This window comes from Lathamus discolor, chromosome 7, assembly GCF_037157495.1.
Source record: "Lathamus discolor isolate bLatDis1 chromosome 7, bLatDis1.hap1, whole genome shotgun sequence".
In the NCBI taxonomy this organism is placed as follows: domain Eukaryota; kingdom Metazoa; phylum Chordata; class Aves; order Psittaciformes; family Psittacidae; genus Lathamus; species Lathamus discolor.
Window position 1 is genome coordinate 6,557,987 of NC_088890.1, and position 15,207 is coordinate 6,573,193.

General features: G+C 53.0%; 2 protein-coding genes across 3 annotated transcripts in view; one reads left to right on the forward strand and one right to left on the reverse strand.

Annotated features, from left to right (window-relative positions):
- Nucleotides 1–4,274, reverse strand: part of TWF2 (twinfilin actin binding protein 2) — a 24,255-nt gene extending 19,981 nt beyond the window's left edge. The window contains exon 1 of the mRNA XM_065687372.1: nt 4,089–4,274. Coding sequence (XP_065543444.1) covers nt 4,089–4,113 — 25 coding nt within the window. The 5' untranslated portion in view covers nt 4,114–4,274. The remainder of the gene's footprint in view (nt 1–4,088) is intronic.
- PPM1M (protein phosphatase, Mg2+/Mn2+ dependent 1M) lies at nt 3,946–11,943 on the forward strand. Of its 2 annotated transcripts, XM_065687360.1 has the most exons (10): nt 3,946–4,589; nt 5,793–5,916; nt 6,550–6,804; nt 7,341–7,453; nt 8,265–8,349; nt 8,638–8,756; nt 9,215–9,278; nt 10,112–10,219; nt 10,515–10,663; nt 10,939–11,943. In XM_065687360.1, exons 1-10 carry the CDS (start codon nt 3,961–3,963, stop codon nt 11,081–11,083), a joined length of 1,791 nt encoding a protein of 596 aa, XP_065543432.1. In that variant the 5' UTR covers nt 3,946–3,960; the 3' UTR covers nt 11,084–11,943. The 2 variants fall into 2 exon arrangements, with proteins under 2 accessions (XP_065543432.1, XP_065543433.1); XM_065687361.1 differs by lacking the exon at nt 5,793–5,916 and having other exon boundaries at nt 3,993–4,589.
- Nucleotides 11,944–15,207: the final 3,264 nt, after the last annotated feature.

Genomic DNA, 15,207 nt, shown 5'->3' on the forward strand with positions numbered 1-15,207 from the left:
GGAGCAGCTTGTGGGTACCACCCTGCCACAAAGCTGCTCCCAAACCTGAGCCTTTTTGCTGTTGTTTACAGCCCTGATAAGCTTATCTGAGTAGAGCCGGGCTGGAAGGAGGCTGGAGGGAGACAGAGGCACCACGCAATGACAGCCGTAGCCACAGCAACGGGCTGGTCTCTCCGCAGGGATGTCAGGGTGCCAGCGGAGCCGCCTGCACAACCCAGGGAAGCACAGGAGATGGAGGTGAAAGCCCCACCACCCCCGTGCACCTTTTCCTCCTCCATCCTCTCACTCACTTGTTGGGGGCACAACAGGTTTTCAGCTTATCTGACCCTTCCCAATCCCCCCACATCCCAACGACAGTACCCAGCTCCCAGATCAATAATACATGCTCCCTGAAACAGATGCCTCTCTCAATACATTGAGTCACCTTGCACTCCCGACGGGAAACCCGAGCCTCTGGCCATCAATCTTTCATTCCCTGGACATAATCTTCAAGTTGATGTGACTCCAAGTGGCCGCTTCCCTTTCACTGTCCAGGGCACAGCGTGCCTGGGATGCAACAGGGAAACCCAGCCAAAAATCCAGCCACAAACCTGGGCAAAACTTGTCCAAGCTCCAGGGATATTTGGCCAGACAGTAGTCAGGATGTTGATAGGTAAAACACAGTTACACCTGCACTTAAAACTCTTTCCCTGTACAAGCAGCTCTGCCCAGCTCATTCCAGGGCATCCAAGAAAGGGCACAACTACATCAGGCACAAAATAGCTGTTGCTGCTGCTAAAATTCCTCCTTTTCAGTCCATCCCAGTGTAACTCCGTCACGCAGCGCCTGCTCAACATGCCTGCTGCACAGAGCTTTTCTGCTGACGGCTGTGGCTGCCTGGTTTAAACACTAAGAGGATTTTATTCCTCACCATGGAAAAAAAGAAAAAAGTATGTCCTTGCAGGAAATCTTTTCTCTGGGAAAAAGCTGCAGATGTCGGAATAAAATAGAAAGAGGAGGGAAGAAAAACAGCAAGAGAGGACACAGCAAAGCTTTTCTCCCAGTTTTCCGAGGGGCTGAGCGGTATCCTGCAGGATTTCATGCAAAAGACTCCTGGTGCATATAAAAAATCCTGCCCAGAGACTTTCAGCCACCTGCCTGACACCAGCCTCGTGCCTCTCAGTACCAGGTTTTCCACACACATAACAGGGACCTGCCTCGTCTTCACCACCTCGGATTGGAGCTACTCAGCCCTTCCATCACTCCAGGTTGGGCAGCATCCGCCCTGCGGGCAGCATCAGTTGGGTCCAGCTGGCAACACAGCATCTTGGAGCAAAGCAGGGTGCCAGCACACATGGTCCTGCCTTGCCTGCAGGTTGCTGTTGCTTTCTTCTGCCAAGTAAAGGCACCACTGGCAGCACTGTGTGTCAGGAAGGACGGGGACACAGGGACAGACCCTGGCAGCGATCTCATTGCATTTACAGCCTCTCCATGCTCACTTTCTGAGGGAAGCCCTGGCCTAGTATCACCTTCCTAAGGTTTTAAACTCAAACAGTGAAAGCTGTCCCCATCTAATGCAAAAATTCTCACTGAATCCTCCCAGCCGTAGTCAAGAAGCAGATTTCCAGACCCAAAAAGCCCACAGCAACCCTCGATAGCTTCCAACTACCTCCCCAGCCCAGCAGTCTCCATGGCAGCCCTGTTTCCTCACCAGAACCTTAAAGGAAGCTGCCACAGATACCTAAAAAGATAATAATTAACCTCTTGCCTCTGTGTGAAAGGCTCAGCCCTGATAAAACACTCCGAATCTGCGGCTGTTCACTGCCATCGCTCCTCCTCTCCGGGGACAACCTGCTTCTCCCCAGCAGCCGGGATGACTCAGTAGCATCACAGCAGGGGGCTGCTCTGGGGGTTTCCCATAACCCCATCACCCTGCTTCTCACTGATCTAGCACAGGGTCTATCTAGCACAGGGTCAATCAAAATCTCTCAGCAGCTTGGCCACAACCTCCCCTAAGCCAGCCAGCAGCAGGTCCGATCATAATTCACCAGGAGCAAATGCCTTCCTGCGAATGTGGAGAAATGGGAATGCAAAAACACAAAGTGATGTGCACACAAAAATAACAAGGCCCCAGAAACCAGAAAGATGCAGAAAATCCCTCCTCCTCCTCGGCAAACAACAGAGGGGATGAAAGTAGCAGCGGGATTTCTGTTCCTCGCTGGGTATCGAATCTGCTCTCTGTTGAGCAGAGGAATTTAATTTGATCACCGTGCCAGGGTGGGGAGGACTGAAATACTTCAACCCCCCACCAGTGTGGTTGCCTTAGAACCCAGAGCACCCCAGTTCAGCATCACAGGTGTTGGAGGGGCAGATTTGCATTCAGAGAGGAAACAGCCACTTCCTGGAAGAGGGACCACGCAGCAGGAGATGGAGGAGAGAACCCCAGAGCTCAGACAGCCAGGGATGTCCAAGAGGCTGCGAGAGCCACCAACCAACACAAGGTCTTCTTCATAACCATGGGAGGGTTTCACGCCACCCCTTGGTGGGATCTTGGGGGATCTGGTGCCTGGGCAGAGCTGTCGGGTCTATCCCCACCCTGCACCAACCGCATAGCCCCAGGGGAAGTCAAAGTCTCTTCCCCTTTCCAGTGGAGCTGCTGATAGGTCACGTAACATCCTCAGGCAACGACAACTCACTGCGACTCCCAGAGCTCATCCCAGAGGGGTTTGCCTCTGCTGGTGGGCAACCAAGGTTGGTGAAGGTCGTGGTCTCACAGAGCAGCTCATTGCCAGAGCATCCCCAGCAGTCGTGAGGGTGCCAGAGAGGGCGGCATCAACCAGGAGCAGAGGGGAGCAACAGGCAGCAGTCTCCTGGGGTACGGGTAGCGAGACAGGCCTTGCCTGCACCAACCCCCACCAGAGAGCTCTGCAGAGCTGGCACATGGAGAGGTCAGGTGGGTGCATCCTGCTGGGCTCTTTTAGTTATAGTCTTTTTACAGTGGGGAGAACATTCAGCTTCAGGGCCTCAGCTTAAACCAGCAGCAGCAAATCTGAGCCCAAAAGCTGTCAGCTACCAGCACTCCCAGGCAAAGCAGGAGAAACATCTAAGTGCCATCACTAACCACTTGTCAACTACAGCTCCTCCACAAGCACCTGGAAAGGAAGGATGCTTTCAACCATGCACTCAAGGAACAAGGATGCTCTTGCCATGTAGGAACAGCAGCCACAAATCCCACACCCTTGTGTGAAGGTGCTGGCTGTGAGGAAAGGAGCTGCAAGGCCAATGCCCCAGCTCCCCTCCTGGGGCACACAGTGCGAGACTGGCACGGAGCAGGGCTTCAGGGCCAGCTGCTCTCACATCCCTGCTCGCATATTGATTCGGTTACATAAATTATGCAGCACCTCTACTGCTGATTAATATTGTTAATTGAGGTGGCAGGAGGGAAACACCGTGCGGGCACAGTCACACACCAAACGCGCCCATAAATGCAAAAGCTGTTGTTTGGGGATGCTGGCCGGTCCTGTAGGGAGTGAGCAGAGAGAGCGGGGAGCTTCCCCCCAGCAGCCAGGCGGGAATCTCCCGAGGCTCTCTGCATCCCCGCCGGGAGCAGGCTCAGGGCCGGGGCCGAGCATCACCCGGTAGCGGGCAGATGTGGCCGGGGGCTGCGGCAAAGCAGCTCTGCGGGGGGTTAAGGTGCTGCCGCAGCAGAAGGCGCCTGTACCAGCGGTGTCACAGCGCTGTACTGAGCATCAGCGCAGACAAAGGGTGAGGAGAGCCTCTCAAAGGCAGCACCTCCCGGAGCCAGACCCCTCCTTCACCTTCTACCAGCACCCAAACGCCCTAAGCCTGGCTCTGTATCTCCCCCCACCCCCTCCGGCTACTTGCAGGGAAACCTGCCGGCTCCTTCGGGAAGGTTCATCTTATCGCCCCCATCATCGGTACCGCGACGCCGCCCGGCAGCCCGAAGCAGCGGGCCGGGGGATGCTCAAGGTACCTCCCGATGGGGGTGCGGAGGAGCAGCCCAGCCGATGGGGAGCGGTCAGAGCCCTGCCGAGCCCACCCCGAGGGAAGGGGAGCCGGGACCCAGCAGCTCGGCGGGCGCCGCTTACCGTGGATGCCGGTCTGGTGAGTCATGGCTCCGCTCGGCTCGGCTCCGTTCCGTTCCGTTCCGTTCCGTTCCGTTCCGTTCCGTTCCGCTCCGGCTCGCCGCGTCCCGGGCAGGAAACGGCTCCGCGGGCACCGCGGCCGCTTCCGGAGCCTGGAGCCACCGCCCGCGCCGCCTGCACCGCCCCGGGGAGGAGCCGCCGCCGCCGCGCCGGGGAGAAGCTGGGTCCGCACTGCGGCGCCCCCTGGCGGAGCTCAGCGGCACCACTGGAGGCCGGCCCGGGCCCCGCCATGGCCGCCGAGTGGCTGCGGCGGCTGCGACGGGGCGGCCCCGCGGAGCAGCCCGGAGGAACACAGGGGACTGGGCCGGGCCCTCCGCCCGCCGGCCTCAGCTACCGCCGGCCCAAGTTCCTGCGTGGTGGCACCGAGGAGAGCCCGCGGGACCGGCGGGTAGTGCGGGGTACCGGGCCCGAGCGGCCCCTGCCCTGGGGGACGGGCTACGCCGAGTGAGTGCGGGAAGGGGGCAACTGGAGATCTCCGGGCTGGGGGCCGAGGGGTTAGAGGGCCCCTCAGGGTCCTTATAGAGGTTCGGGAGGTAGCCCAGGGTCCGTGTGGGGTGAGGGGGCCCTCGCGGGGTGTACGGATGAGTTTAGGGGAGTCCTGGGACGTGCCATGGGAAGTGGTCGCACCCCACATCTGCCCCACGCCGCTCCCCTCGCTGCAGCCCCAGCCCGAGCACGGGGATTTGGCCTTCCCCTGCCCGCAGGAGCGGGGCAGCTTCCTCCTCCGGGCACAGCAGCGGTGCGGGTGTGATGCCCTGCGGGTTTTCCCCTGCCCTTCTTCCTTCCGTGCCGGGGGCTGGCAGCAGCTGGGGCAGACCTGCCCACCCGCTGCCTGCGGGGACCTGCCTGCGCCCTGCCCGCCGCGGACCGGTCACCACTGCCGGTGAGTGGCGGCGGGGGCAGCCCCGAGAGCAGAAGCAGCTCGGTTCAGGTATCTCACCCCCTGATGCGGTGAGGTTTACACCATAACTTTAACGCTGTTCTGTCACCCGTCCCGTGCCCCGCCTGGCTGCAGGGAGCTGGCTCTTCCATGAGGCTGCCGCGTTGGGCAGGCAGGCAGGAACCTCTCCCTTGCAGGGGGGATGTTTGGGGCAGGAGGTGTGTTTTGAGGTTAGCAGTACCAGGTGTCTATCCCCTTGCTCCTCACAAAGTGCTTTTAAAACAAAGGAATGAGGAGGATCAAATTTTAGGGGATGGATCAGACAGAACTCCATTCAGGAGCTGTCCACGTATCCTGGCCAGACCACGTCACTATGGGATGGCGTAGCTTGGAGAGAGGAGCTGTGCAAGGAGAGCAAGGTCCCAACCAGGAACAAATAATAAGGCTGGAAAAAAACCAGGGGTGGTGGTTTTGCAATTCACTGTGTCATCAAGGAAACAGCGCAGCGTGGGTTGCTGGCAAGGGCTTCCTGAGGCCAGGGTGCTCCGTAACCACTCACCTGTCCCTGTGTCTGTGGCCAAGCCTTCCCCCCACATAAAGGACTTTTTATATAGGTCCCCAGCAAAGAGATCCTTGGGTTTGAAACAGGAGCATGGGGCTGGGAGGGGCAGGGTGCAGTTGTTTGCTGTGGCTGCAGAGCTCCTGGCACTGTGGCTGGGAGCAGGCGAGGTGTCCTCACACCTTACCCGGAGCACTTGCACCCCCAGGGTTATCAATGCTGAGAAGTCAGAGTTCAATGAGGACCAGGCAGCCTGCTGCCAGATCACCATCCGGAGGAGAGAGCCGGGCCTAGAGGAGGACGAGGAATGGCTGATCCTGTGCTCCACGCAGGTATAGCCCTCAGGCAGGCTGTGCTCACCCTGCTGCCAGCCCTGCTCTGCTCCAGGGAATGAGCTACAGGAAACACAGGGTTGCCCCGTCAGTCCTATTTGCTCACATGCTGAAATCCGTCTTCGGACACATTCAGGGGACAGCTGTACCCAATGTCTGGCCAGCAGACACCCAGCTCTGCCCATATGTGCTGTTTCTACTTGCATGGCCCATGCATTTGAGGTTGTCCAAGCCCTTTACTTGGTGCCCTCACCTTTTCTGTACTGTCATCCCTCTGCTTTCAAGGGCCAGTGTGCATTGTCATCACTCAGGGACAGCAGCATGAGCCAGACACAGGATGCACTTACCTAGGACTGACTCTGCCTTGCCTCTTGTAACATGCCATACACCATAGAGGAACAGAGCACGAGGGTGGGTGGCTGTGAATCCAGCCACTAGAGCTCAGATGATGAACCTGGTAGAGCGGCACATAGCATCACATGAGTTTGAGCTGTACAGGAGATAACTGTTGGCAGGGAAGGATAGCTGGGCAAAACACGTGCGGTGATTTCCTGGCTGCGAGCCTGCCATCTGTACTGTCTCCAGCCCCTGTCTTCCCCCTGTTTACTATCTTTTCCCTCTTCCTCACTGCAGTTTCTGACTGGTTATTACTGGGCACTGTTTGATGGCCACGGTGGCCCAGAAGCTGCCATCATCGCATCCAACTATTTGCACTACTGCATCAAACAGAAGCTGGAGGAGGTTGTGGGAGGCATCACAGAGGCCCAGCCCCCCATGCATCTCAGTGGGCGCTGCGTTTGTGACAGCGACCCCCAGTTTGTGGAGGAGAAGCACATCCACGCACAAGACCTGGTGGTGGGAGCCCTGGAGAACGCCTTCCAGGAATGCGTGAGTACCCCGTGCAGGGCACTGGTCCTGCCGCCCCAGGCAGTCTGTCCCTCCCCAGTGCCTGGGGTGGGTAAGGGCTGCAGTTCTGCAGCTCATGGAGCAGGCAGGAATATTGAGCCAGATCTTTAAGCATCCTGAGATCACACTGAGTCAGCTGCCCAAGGTCTGCCTCAGATCTATTGCACATCAGCAGTGCTGACCCATCTCTCTTATCTACTAACCCAAAGGTACAGCATCCCTGCTAATCTGCACCATGGGGATACATTTCTTTAGGGCTAGACCATGGCTAATGTCACTCTGGTACAGCACATACAAGTGTGAGATTTCCCCATCACGCTCCTAAAGTGGTCCTCAGTCCAGTAGTAAGAGCTTTGTTAGCTGCGCCAAAGCAACATTGTCCTTCATCTTGCCTGCATGGTTTCCCCTGGCCCATCTGCAGTCAGTTTTGCTTCTGGATTTCTGCTGGGAGGCATGAGGCAGCTGCAGAAATCAGCAGTTCCACTGATTCACTTTCCAAACTTGTTTAAACCCAACAGGATGAAGTCATAGGCCAGGAGATGGAAGCTACAAACCAGACTGGAGGCTGCACTGCTCTGGCTGCCCTATATTTCCAAGGAAAGCTGTATGTGGCCAACGCTGGGGACAGCAGGTGAGCCATAATAAAAGAGGGAAGTTGCTGGGGGATGAGAAATGGGAGATAAGCAGAGTTTCCAGCATCTTGTTCTGGTTTCAGCTGGGATAGTTAATTTGCTTCCTAGTAGCTGGCACAATGCTGTGTTTTGGATTTAGCATGACAGTAATGTTGATAACACACAATGTTTTAGTTGTTGCTGAGCAGTGCTTACACTAAGTCAAGGACTTCCCAGTTTCTCACCCCACCCCACCAGTGAGCAGGCTGGGGGGACACACAGGCGGGATAGCTGACCCAGAGTGTCAGAGTGAGCAGCAGTGCGGTGTGTACCTACCAACTGGGTTAAACTGGGAAGCTTATTTAATCCTAGGGAAGGTAAATGTGCAGCCCAGCCATTCCCTCCTGCGTGCCATGGGACCTGTTGGAAGGATGGGTGCTCTTGATGCCTCCTGGAAGGGTTTTCAGATTCAGGGGACTAATGCTGCCCATTAGCCATGGGGCAGTGGGGTGTGCTGCAGCAGTAAGCACAGCTTACTTAAGGGGATCCTCAAGAGCTTCCTCATTGGGCCAAAGCCCACGATTCTTATAGCAGTGAGCTCTGTCATTGTCAAACCAGGCAAGCTCAGGTCTCTGCTGCAGCAGTGCAATTGCAGTGGAATTAAAATAGACTAATATTTATGAACGTTTCTGGGTGCAGAGTTATTCTCTGGCATTGCTCTGCTGCTGGTTACCCTCAGCCCCACATCTGGCTAACACTGGGGTTAGCTACAGTAAAAGGAAGGCTGCAAGGACAGACACAGTTCAGCTCTTTGCCTCTTCCCTCTTGTAGGGCGGTTCTTGTTCTGAAGGACAACGTTGTGCCCATGAGCTGCGAGTTCACACCTGAGACAGAGAGGCAGCGAATCCAGCACTTGGTGAGCGACTCCTTCCACACATCAGAGTCCAGCTGTGAGTTTCCCACTGGGCGCTTGTAGCAAGGACGACCACCAGCTTTCCTCAAAGGCCACTGTGTGGCCAGAAAGTCAGCTGTCACTGGGGACGAGATCCAGCCAACAGCCTTCAGGATGGGAGATGCTCATGTCCTCTTTGGAATGCGCTTTCCCAATTCTCTTCTCCATTCTGCTGCTGGGAGTGCCAGCCCCAAAGCGCTGCTGTGCTGAAGCAGAACCTGTTCATCCTCAGATCTTCTTTCCCTCCTGCAGGCTTTTCTTTTCCCCAAGCTTCTGGGTGGCGAGTTCACACGCTTCGAGTTTCCACGGAGGTTGAAGGGAGATGACGTGGGGCAGAAAGTCCTGTACCGGGATTACTTCATGGAGGGCTGGTGAGTCCTTTCTGCCTGAGGCTGCGGCACAGGGCAGCTTCACCTGCGCATAGTGATGCGGAGGTGAAGGAAAAAGGGCCATGCCCCACTGGCGAGAGCAGTGGGCTTGGTAGTGCAAAGCTGTGCCAGATAAAGCAAAGGCTGCTGTGAGCAGCCTCCCCCATGACTGAAGGGCTGAGGCCCTGGCAGAGCAGTTAGGGGACAGCCAAGATGATCCTTCTGGGATCGCACAAGGTGGGGCTGGTGCAGGGAGTCCTGGCCTGGTGCAGGTACTAGCTGGGGAGGAAGGGGAAAGGGGAAGAAAGCTGGGTATTCTGCAAAGGGTCATCTTAATCTGCTTCAGCAAGTCACTCAGCTGCCTGTGCATGGGGGCAGCACAGGGGCTGAATCACAGCTCTGGCTGGGTTGTACCATCAAGTCAGAGAAATCCCAAATGAATAGTGACTTCTCTGTTCTAGGGGATACAAGACAGTGGAGAAAGCTGACCTCAAGTATCCTCTTGTCCATGGTCATGGGAAACAGGTAGCTTAATGCTTTACATACTGGGAAGGCAGAGGGAAGTCTGCTGGGGTCCTCAGTGTCCCTGTCACTCACTGTCGCACTCTGGGGCTCTCCAGCATGGTGCACCCCCACAGCCCCAATACAGCAGCTCTCCTTGCTAGAACCATGCTGCCTGTAAGTGTAAACCAGAGCCCGCTGACAGCAGAGGTGTTGCACGCTCCTCCAGAGTACTTGCTGGCAGAGCAGACAGCCTTGAGCGAGGCTGCCCTTTCCTCATCCCCCCTTGCACAAAAGAACTCATTTCAGGCGAGAACTTATTTCAGCACACAACTTCGGACTGTCTCCTCCAGCTCTAACTAGCACCTTTCCCACAAACCCTTTTCCTCGAGGAGAGGCTGAGAAAAGGAGCCTGTAGAGGGAAGGAGAAGACAGGGAGAAGCAGTGACTGCACACATCCGGTGTCTGGGGTAGAGTAGAAAGCCCTGTCACCTACCCCAGCACTACAACCCACATGCTACCTTTGCAAGGAGAAAAGGACCCCCTCAGTTTTCTTCCTCACCACCCCAAATCAAGAGCAAGATGCCACCATAAGCTTCCTGAGGTCTGTAGCATTACTCAGAGCACACCACGGGCCATCAGGAGCCACCCACATGCAGGCTGTCTCCACACTCACACTGTGATGGTCATCGCTTCTCATCACTCCTCCATCTCTGATGTCTCATGGGGCTGTTCTGGGTGATACTTGGAGAAGGGTCCTAAAAGCAATACATAGATCAGTCAGGACCAGCCACATGTCAGCCTTTAGAGGGGCCATGTTCTTATGTTTCAATACTGTTTTGCTCTGTTTGAGCCAGGCTCGCTTGCTGGGGACTCTGGCTGTCTCTCGAGGTCTGGGGGATCACCAGCTCGAAGTCATCGACACCAACATTGAAGTCAAACCTTTCCTCTCCTGCATCCCAAAGGTCAGTCACAGGAGATGGGAACTGCAGCATGGAATTAAACATGTTGCTCATCCTCTGTAGCACCCACCTTTTACAGACCTGGCAGGTTTTAGCCGTGTCCTTTTTCCACCCCCCATCCGTCTCTCAGCACACTGCCAGAGAATCCTTCAGACAGAAGAATCTAGAAGCATAGCAGCAAGGGGATGTGAAAGATTCAAAGCACCCTGTTCCCACTTTGTCATATCTGGGAAAAGACATCTCCTATCACTCTGGTACATTGCAGGAACTGTCACTGATGTACTCCTGTGCTTTCCAGGTGAAAGTGTTTGACTTTGCTCTGCATGACATTAAGGAAGACGATGTCCTCATCATGGCAACTGATGGTCTTTGGGATGTTCTGTGCAACAAAGAGGTAGCCCATATGGTCAGGAGCTTCCTTGAAGAAAACAGGACAGATCCTCACAGGTAATGGCAGCTTTGCCATTGTTTTCCCTTCCAAAGACCCTGGTCAGACCAAACCCATGCTGAGATCACTCTGGTTCTAGGTCAGCTCCAGCACCACCAAGCAGTCTTTTCTGTGACTCTGGAAACTGCATCCTAATCTTTCCCCATCCTAAAGAAACAAAGATAAAGCTGGTGTCTTAAAACAACCCCTCTTTTTTGACAACAAAGCCACATCTTGATGTTCTGAAGGGAATAGGGATGTGTTAACCAAGATGTTGCATTTTTTCCATCTACAGATTTTCAAAACTGGCCAAGTGTTTGGTATGCAGAGCAAGGGGAAAGAAGAGAGGCCACCAGTGGATGCTGGATGACAACCATGAAGCATCCTATGATGACATCTCTGTGTTTGTCATCCCACTGCACAACCGGGATGAGAACTGATTGTTTGCATGAGGCACAGGTTCTCTGTGTCCCCTGCTGTGGTGCTGTTCAGCATCAACCAGGACTGAGGGATTTCTGCTGTGCATGTACACTCCCTTCCAGTAAAACCATCTGCAGTGGAACCTGAAAATGCACAGCCAGAGCTTAGCAGAAGATCAACAAGAACATTAGCTCCTTACGAACATTTAAGAGAGCAACATTCTTCAACAAAGCATTCCCCTTACTCCTTTCTCATTGTTAGGCCAAGGAGAAATTACAAGGGGGGGGCCACACAAGCTGAATGGTACTACTTCCATAATCTTTGCAGTACAGTGAGACTCGAACCTCTGGTGACCCTTCTCCCTTTTTAATATTGAAGAACGAAGATCAGTTGAGATCCAGTCTCCAGAGCTGCCTTTTAATCAGACTTGAACTACAGTGTGTAAAACTGGATGCACCAGCATCGTATCCATTTGCTGTAACTCAAGATGTACTGAAAATCCAGGAGCTGCTACGTAATGCCAGTGCTGAGGCAGAGCCCGGACCTCTGGGGAAACCTGCCACCTGGAGGCAGCACCACCTTGAAACACAGGATGTTAGCAGATGAAGCCAGACATTGGCATACAGGAGCCTCCTGTGTAAAGATTGTGTGCCTTACTGTTATTTAAGAGCAGTTAAGTATATTGGTACGTAATGCAATGTACAGATTTCTAACAAATCGTAGTCCACAACGCTTGCTTTCACTTTCTCTGTTCGTTCAGGTCATTTCTGACAGCAAAACTGGTTTTGTAGCAGTAGCTCCAATGAGAACCAAAGTGTTTTAAGTTCATCAGCTGATGCAGTAGAAGAGTTCGGAGTAAAATAAAACCAGTTTGTTTAAATTTGTTTGCAGTGCTACATCTTGCACTCATTACAGCAGGAACAGCAGAGCGGGAGACATGCCAGAGTTGTGCCTTGAACTCCAGGTATCTCCTTCTCAACCCATTCATTAGCCAGGCAAATTCAGGTCTGGACAAGCTTTCCATCTCCCCAAGCCCTCACTTTGGGTTTCATCATTCATTACACAAGTTGTAAGATTCCCTGGTGAAGCAGACAAACCCCAGCACATGCTTCAGTTGCACAAGGATGAAAAGTCCAAATAAAAATACTTCCCTCCCTCCGCCCCCCGCACATCTGATAGGAGTAAAACCTATCAGAGGTTTTACACATTCCTGAGAGGGAGAAAAACAGCCTTAGAAAATTGCAGGGAGTTTCTGCTTTTTCTGGATTTGTCTTTGCCAAAACCCAGTTGGTCGTTGGAAGTGTTCCCTGCAGTGGGAAGTCTGGACCCAGGAATGAAGAGGCCTTTCAGCTGCCTCCTTGTGGTTCAAGTAAGGGATAGAACAAAAATCATTTCTCTCCAGTTCTGCTTTTCCCCCTGGAAGTTTAACCTGGAAACAATGCACAGGGTTTTACCCATGTTATCTTGGTGCTGGCTGCCAATCCCCTTAACAGCTTCTGTAGTTATATATACACACACACATTGACTTTAGTGATCCAGGTCTCCTGTTACTCCAAAACAAGCAGCTATTTCCCCACCTTCCTGCTGAGAAAGGGCTCTGCTCTTCCTTCCAGACCACAGGCTTCTGTGAACACCCCTCTACCTAGGGGTACTCAGCAAGCAGCTGTCTTCCCTATCCTGACGCATTCCTAGCCAAGAGAAACCTCTTTTAAGTGGACAATTTATATTGGAATAGCTCACAAGTTCTGCTACAGAATTTCAGACATTCCAAAATTAAGGAGCCTTTAAAAAACAAATGATTTTCCCCCTCTAGGAAACCAGCAAGTTGTATCACACAGAACAAATGCAGAATTTACAGCACTCGAGGGGTATCTCTACAAAATATTTATTAACAGCCACAACACTGAATTCTCCACATATGTAGTATTTCGTGACAAAGCAGAATTTGACTTTATCTATTTACACCCATCTGGCAGATACCACCCAGGAGTCACACTCCCCATAACCAGCTCATGACCAAAGAGACCAATTTCCAAAAGGCTCACCAGGATCCTCGCCCCTGACCCAAAACCAAGGTGAAGTCTCTTAAAGTGCAAAGGTAGTCAAGAGGCATTGGAAAAAGATCCACTGCTGCTTCCAAATTTGTTCACTCAGTTGTTGCTGTGTCCCCCCAGCACAGGGGCTGGGATATGAACTGAGGACATGGGAGCCTCAATTAAAGAGAAATCTCTTAAAGATTAACTTTTGAGGAGAGAATTACAGCCAAGATCTGCAGGCCATGGCAGATGCGGCTCAGCCACCACCACTACTTATTTAGAGGTGGTCTCTTCAGTGACAATTCCACCTTGTTCTGAAGAAAGGTCTTTAGAGAAGCACATGGAAGCTAAAAGCTTTATTCGCCTTTCCCATCTAATCTTCTAGCAACATGTGATACTCCAGTTCCCTGACAATACTTTGCACATTTAAAGGCAGGTGGAAAACACTCAGTTGCTACATCAACCAAGCAAGATGCCTCTGTGGGCAGCAATCAGCCCGGGGAAGGCTTTAATTTTGAACTAGGCATTAGTGCCATGTTGTACACAAACCTGTACATTTATCTTCACTCCCAAAAGCACTGATGTTCTTAATGTATGTGTCCTCCTAGATCAGTCCTTTGTTCCTCCTTTCTGTAAGATTTCATGCTGCAATGCACAATGTTTTACACCACGGCAAGTGGAAAAGAGCTGAAACACAGTCTTTAGACAAGTGCTCAAACCACATCAGCAAAGAGCATTTTTAGAATAAGAGTTCAAATGCTTCCCTGTCTGCTCACTTCCTCAAGCAACAGACTTGGTAAAACCCTGAAAGATGATTTGCTACTGAAAATTTAACTCTTAAAATGCAATACAAACCCCAAACACCTGCAATAATACAAACCACTGCAAAATACGGCTGCTTCCAGAAACACCAACAAAGGTAAAATAGCACCAAGCAGCCTGAAATGCAACAATACTGAGCTGAAGAGGCAGCTGCTGAAAGCAGTCAACTGGAGGACAGAGATAACCATCTCCCTTCCTGCTGGGCATTTATAGGTGACAGTGGGACAGCATGAATCTCATCTGCGTCTCCAACAGCAGGCCTATTTGGCACAATGGAAAACATCAGTCCACTGTTCCCTTTCCTCCTTCAGTCTGGAGGACAGCAAACTCACACTGCAGAACTGTGCCATCAGGAATGGCTCTCCTGTGGCAGCACCAGCAGAGGCAAGCCACGGAGCCTACGGAGGAGCTTCAACCACAGGAGTGATCCAAACATGAGGTTTATGGGAGTGCCCAGTGCCAGTCCTCCTGCCCACTGCCACTGCTGCAGCTCAGCACCTGCTGCTGCTTTAAAGGAACCAACAGTGGAGAAATGCTCACTCCCCATCCCCAGCTGTTAGTACAGCACATTCCCACTGACAAAGACTGTGGAGAAAAAGTAAAGCAGAAGCAGCTCCTCTTCCTGATTGACTTTTCCAGGGAGACATGCTCCAATTATACACAGGGCCCCGCAGCTGAGATGAACTTTGCTGCAATAGGAAACATAGAGACAACTGACCCAAGGTAAAACGCTTGAGCGTGGCTCTTCTGTACGGACTGGCACTTGACAGCAGGGAGAACATGCCCCTTCCTGTGTCTGTCACCTTACCGGCATATTACATTTAGGAATGTGGAAAGCACACGACTGGGCAAGGGAAAGAATCAACTCTCCAAGCTGTGGCACAGCACATAACCCCAAGTCTGTTTAGAAAGGCAAGAACACAATGAATACCACATTTATACTGAGCCTGTCCCAACCTGCTGACGGATGCATTTATCACTGCAGCACTGCAGGAAAAAGAAACTGGAACCAGGTATGAAGACCAGCTTGCCAACCTTTCCATGCCAATCGCACACAAGCCCCTCTGGAGCAGGGGAGCACATCTCTTCCAGCTCCGTACAGGGGTATTCCTCGGAGCAGGGCCGCAGCAAAGCAGAGTCAGCACAGTCACACATAAAATTTGTAAAACTCAATTCTACCAAGGAAGCATTGCTCTTTCAGAGCTATCACCCAAAACCTGCAGGACCGGTAACAAAATGCATGAACTAACCGTATGTCAGTTTTATAAACGGGATGCAGGTCTATG